This window comes from Penaeus japonicus, unplaced genomic scaffold (assembly GCF_977035675.1).
Source record: "Penaeus japonicus unplaced genomic scaffold, GWHDUDI00000001_assembly GWHDUDI00000009, whole genome shotgun sequence".
NCBI classification, from domain to species: Eukaryota; Metazoa; Arthropoda; class Malacostraca; order Decapoda; family Penaeidae; genus Penaeus; species Penaeus japonicus.
Genome location: NW_028234411.1, coordinates 37,015,368 through 37,020,367, shown reverse-complemented (window position 1 = coordinate 37,020,367; position 5,000 = coordinate 37,015,368). Strand labels below are relative to the sequence as shown.

At 43.2% G+C, this 5,000-nt stretch overlaps 1 protein-coding gene across 3 annotated transcripts in view; it reads right to left on the bottom strand.

The window, feature by feature from the left end:
- The window catches only part of LOC122251688 (uncharacterized), a 132,184-nt gene that overhangs the window by 13,353 nt on the left and 113,831 nt on the right, over positions 1-5,000 (bottom strand). For all 3 annotated transcript variants that reach the window (XR_015191281.1, XM_043013784.2, XM_043013785.2), the window contains exons 3-4: positions 4,822-5,000; positions 2,224-2,429 (exon numbers count right to left, since the gene is read on the bottom strand). The exon at positions 4,822-5,000 is cut by the window's right edge and continues 316 nt beyond it. Coding sequence is in view for 2 of the 3 variants with exons in the window: in XM_043013784.2 (XP_042869718.2) it covers positions 2,224-2,429; positions 4,822-5,000 (385 nt within the window). In the remaining variant the exon portion in view is untranslated. The remainder of the gene's footprint in view (positions 1-2,223; positions 2,430-4,821) is intronic.

Sequence of the window (5,000 nt, the reverse complement as noted above, 5' to 3'; positions counted from 1 at the left end):
CCGGACGGGGCTTACGACAACACCAGGCCCACATGGGGACACCGAGACCACACGCCATTACGCCGGGCTCAACGGTAACGCATCACCCGCTAGGGCGTCAGGGTGCAATAAGCCTCCAGAGGAAACTCCTCTGACAGCATAACCAAGATCCCTAGGTGAACCATTAATGTTCATGCACGGACTGACTGACTGACTGGTGCCCTATGGTGAAGGTAAAATGTGCTCCTGAACCCCTGTGTGTGGTGCTGAAGTGCTCGTGTTCGGAGTGAGACGAAAAGGGGGTGGGGGTGGGAGGGTGCACGTGGGGTCCCGATGTCCCTCAGTGGTACCCCTGCATACAACAGCTGGGTGTCGCGACAAGATAACTTTATACACTGTACAGGCTACTGCATAACTCTCCATGTTGTATTGCCTGTCACGACACACTAAATAAAGCTGTTTACTGTTTGATTGTAATATATTCCAACCACTGATAAGAATGCTGAATTTCTCTAAAGCAGAATACAATTAAAGCGACACAAAACGGATAAGATTAATTGATACCTTCTGGGGGAAAAACTAAAGAAATCTCTGTTTTCTTTGGATTTTGGCCTGAAAACATACCAAGTTAAACATAAAGCAACTCAAATCGTATGGATATCACTTTACAGCCAAGCAAGTTGCTGATATATGCGCAAAGACACGTGTATTTGCAGTGTATGCATGAATATACACGTGTGTGGGTGCTTGGGTCTATGCATGTTTTTATGTGTTATGTGAGTATGTGTTTGGATGTGGCAGAATTGGTGTGAGGAGGGACGGAGATGGAGGGAAGGAGGAAGGGAGGGAGGGTGGGAGGGAGAGAGGGAGGGGAAGAGAGGGAGAGAGAGAGGGAGAGAGAGAGAGAGAGAGAGAGAGAGAGAGAGAGAGAGAGAGAGAGAGAGAGAGAGAGAGAGAGAGAGAGAGAGAGAGAGAGAGAGAGAGAGAGAGGCAGAGAGAGAAGGAGGGAGAGAGAGATAAATAGATAGATAGATAGAGAGAGAGAGAGAGCAGTTGTAGTAGTAGCAGTAGTAGATGTTGATGTTGTGCATATAATCTTTGGGAACAAATGTTATAACAGAAAAGTATGCAGACCTCCATGGCCCTTTGCTCATTAGAATAAACTGAGATAAAGCAAAGTATACACGATCCAGATAACAGGAGGAACAGCATCGTCCAATACAAAGCGAGTCTAGATTTCGATTTTGTGAAGAAGCGTCTTCAAAATCATTCGGAATATGATATAATCAACAGATAATTACAATTTCATATATAAATCAGAATTGTAGTTTACAGATATATCAGAAATATAAAACATTCTCAAAGACTAGTTTCAAAATCTAGAAGAGGCAAATCGTGACTGAACGAGAGAAAAAATAATATACCTATAAAATAACACTACCTGTCACCTATCATTTCAACTTCGGCTGACAGTAACACCAACATTAGTTGTTTTGTGGTGTTGTTACACTGCGTAAAATCATTGACATCTCTAAGCGCAATTCACTGCTCCGAATGTAATTGTAACTAATTCACGAGATTTCTCTCTTGTATTAATTAATCAACTCTTATTAGGAATGCGGTTGATATCAAACAGTGAAGTAATGACATTAGCGAACTGGCATCTTAAGCTTATGGGAAATAATCCATTTTACTTATCTTAACACATGATTGCAAGTCTAGTGACACACTTTCTAAATGAAGGAATATTGCAAACAAACTTTGCGACGCCTTTCAGTCTTTTTTCAATCTTTAATCAATCCACGTCCAAGCCTTTTTACAAACGACAAAATTTTGTAATATTTATACTTCCGTATTTTTTCTTGCAGGAAACTCGTGTAAACGGCAACCTACACGGATATTATGATTAGAAAAAAAAGAAATTAAATGGAAAATGAATGAATGACATGCGACACTGCAATTGAGAAAAGAAAATGAGATTCGTGTCCCACAGTTTCGAGATAATGGGGGCGGGGAGAGAGGTTTGAGTGGGAGGGGGGTAAGCGGAGAGGTTCGAGTGGGAGGTGCCTTCGACGTTCCTTCGGAGGAAAATTGACAACAGAAATTGAAACTTGGAGGGGAAACCTACAGAGGAAAATGGTCAGATCAAGCCGGGACAACACAAGTCCCGTGACACGAAGGAAAATGGCAGCTGGAAGAGATGATGATAGCCCAAGCAGGAACAAGCAAATCAAGACGACTTACGCGGCACCACCCGGATCGTGGCCTTGGCCGAGTCCTCCCCCACGACGGACTTGGCCACGCACTTGTACACGCCGGCGTTGGACTCCTGCACGCTCGGGATCGTCAGCTGTGACACGAGGACCTGCTGGCTTTTGTCTCGCTCCTGTCGCCGCTTCTTCTTCTTGCCGCCTTTCCTGCTGCTCTCGTCGCCGGTGTCACCGCCGTTGCTGAGGGAAGATAAGGATGGCGTGCGGTTAGGGAAAAACAGCCGTGCCTTCTGCGGGGTATAATTGCTTCCTGAAAAGAACAACGTACAGGAAGCAGAGGACGACTCCCTAGCCGGAATACATCCCTAATCGTAGCTTCCTGCTTCGCCAAGGAGACGTAACATCACAGCTAAATAAAACATACTTGAGGACACCAATTGGGTGATACTGTTCCGTGACAGCTATGGAACACCATCTTTAAGAGCTTGTCGATCTCGCGTTTCTGAATCCTGCCAGCAACCGTCTAGACGCCATCCGGTGCAAAAAGCTCTTAATATGTATACTATGGCTCTCTATTCGTGCTATATACCATGACGGGCAGTTTATCACTTACAGATCTAGTGTGTTTTTTTTTGTTTTTTTGGCAAACATGAACACACGCAAAACACTACCACTATTATCTATCAATGCAAATTCACAAGCCTCGCCCTACATAACACATTGACTACATCCTATGAAGGTCTACTCAAAAAACAAAATGAAATGTGAAAGTTGCCTTTTTCCTATCAATTCTTACATTTTTTTCACCAGTTCGCAGCGCTAACTAATCAAACTGTCTCCTACTTTCTCAGCTCATTCGTACATCGCTGTCAACGGTCCTTCCGGTCCCTCTCCTCTCTTACTCACTCCCATACATCTCGGCCCTCCCCTTCCTCCTCCGCCTCCTCCTCTACCATCTTCCTCTTCTTCCTCTCCTTCTTAATTTTTCCCTTCACTTCTCCCTATTCTTTTCTACCTTCTCCTTCTTCTCTTTCTCCCCTTCCTCCTTCTCCTTCTCCTCCTTCTTCTCCTCCTTCTTCTTCTTCTTCTTCTTCTTCTTCTTCTTCTTCTTCTTCTTCTTCTTCTTCTTCTTCTTCTCCTTCTCCTTCTCCTTCTCCTTCTCCTTCTTCTTCTTCTTCTTCTTCTCTTCTTCTTCTTCTTCTTCTTCTTCTTCTCCTCCTCCTCCTCCTCCTCCTCCTCCTCCTCCTCTTCCTCCTCCTCTTCCTCTTCCTCCTCCTCTTCCTCCTCCTCCTCTTTCTTCTTCTCCTTCTTCTTCTTTCTTTTTCTTCTTCCTATTATTATCATTATCATTGTTCCTACTTCTCTCCCTCTTCTTCTTCTTCTTCTTCTTTTTCCTCCTCCTCCTCCTCCTTACCTCCTTCTCCTGCTGCTATTCCTTCCGCTGGTTTCCCTGTTTCCCCTTCTTCCCGCCGTCTTCCTTCTCGTAACACCGTGACCCAGACACTGCCATCTCCTTTAACCCCGTTCGTTTGAGCGACATGCACTCTCTAAATTTTATAGCCCTCCTTCCCAGGCGAGGAATCGTGTGCATTCCTTTTTTCCAGTTGTGGCGGCGTGGGGCTGTGAGCTTTCCGTGGCTGGGCTGGCACGGCGCCAGGACCTCGGACCGCCCGCTTGGCGCCACAGGAGCGTCGCGCGTCCGCCAGCCCCGTTGACGCCAGGCGCAGTGCCGTGGCATGGAAAACTTATCTTCCAATTTTATAAAACTACTAAGGTTAAAATGTGAAATACACCCGGCGCATTATCTATTCTCCTCAGAGACAAGGGAAAAATTCAGCACATAGGATGCGCAGCGACCGAGGATGCCCGCTCGGAGATGCCGCGGAGATGCGTCCAAAGCATCAGCGGGAACAAATCCATTAGCTTATAAAAACGCGTCTGTCTGCAACACCATAGTAATGCGACAACTACCAAGTCGCCCTGGCTTTCGAACTCTGCTGTTCCATGACAAGAAATAATTTTCTGGTTCTATAAAGGGCAGAAACACATGTGAAAATCAATTATAAAATAATAGTAATAATAATGATGATAAAAATATCAATAATGATAATAATAACGATAACAATAATGATAATAATGATAATAACGATAACAATTATGATAATGATAATAATAATAACGATGACAATAATGAAAGAACTAATTATAATAATAACAGCAACAAAAATAATAATAATGATAATAATAAAAATAATGATCATAATAATAATGACAATGTTAATAATAATTACAATAATGATAACAGTAATAATAATAAAAATAATAATAACAATAATCTAATAAATATCCCCATTTCTCATTACTATCTTATATTGTTATCAATATCTTAGAGGTTCCAATGCATAATAACAAGCATGTACCTTGAGTATAAATAAAGGATTGCTAAGTTGAATGTCACTATCGGCACAGCAATAAAATATTAAGCAGAACCTTAATGATCAGACGACAAAGAAAGAACGACAGTAAGAATATCAAGGTTAAAACTTGCAAAAAAAAGGGAAATATTTTCACTTTTTTACAAACCATCATTAAGTGCAGACATAAACCATATCGCACTGTGGATCAGCCTCACCTTTCTCCCGCTCTTCTTTCACCTTCTGATTCATCGACGCCTTTTTCTCTCACTCGTTTTCTCTTTAGTCGTTGTCTACCGTCTTCCGCTACTTCCGGTCGCTGCCTCCGAACGGCTCCTGCCACTCGTCGTCTCCCGTTTATTGGAACTCGTCGTCTTTCTTCGCCTCCGTCTCGTAG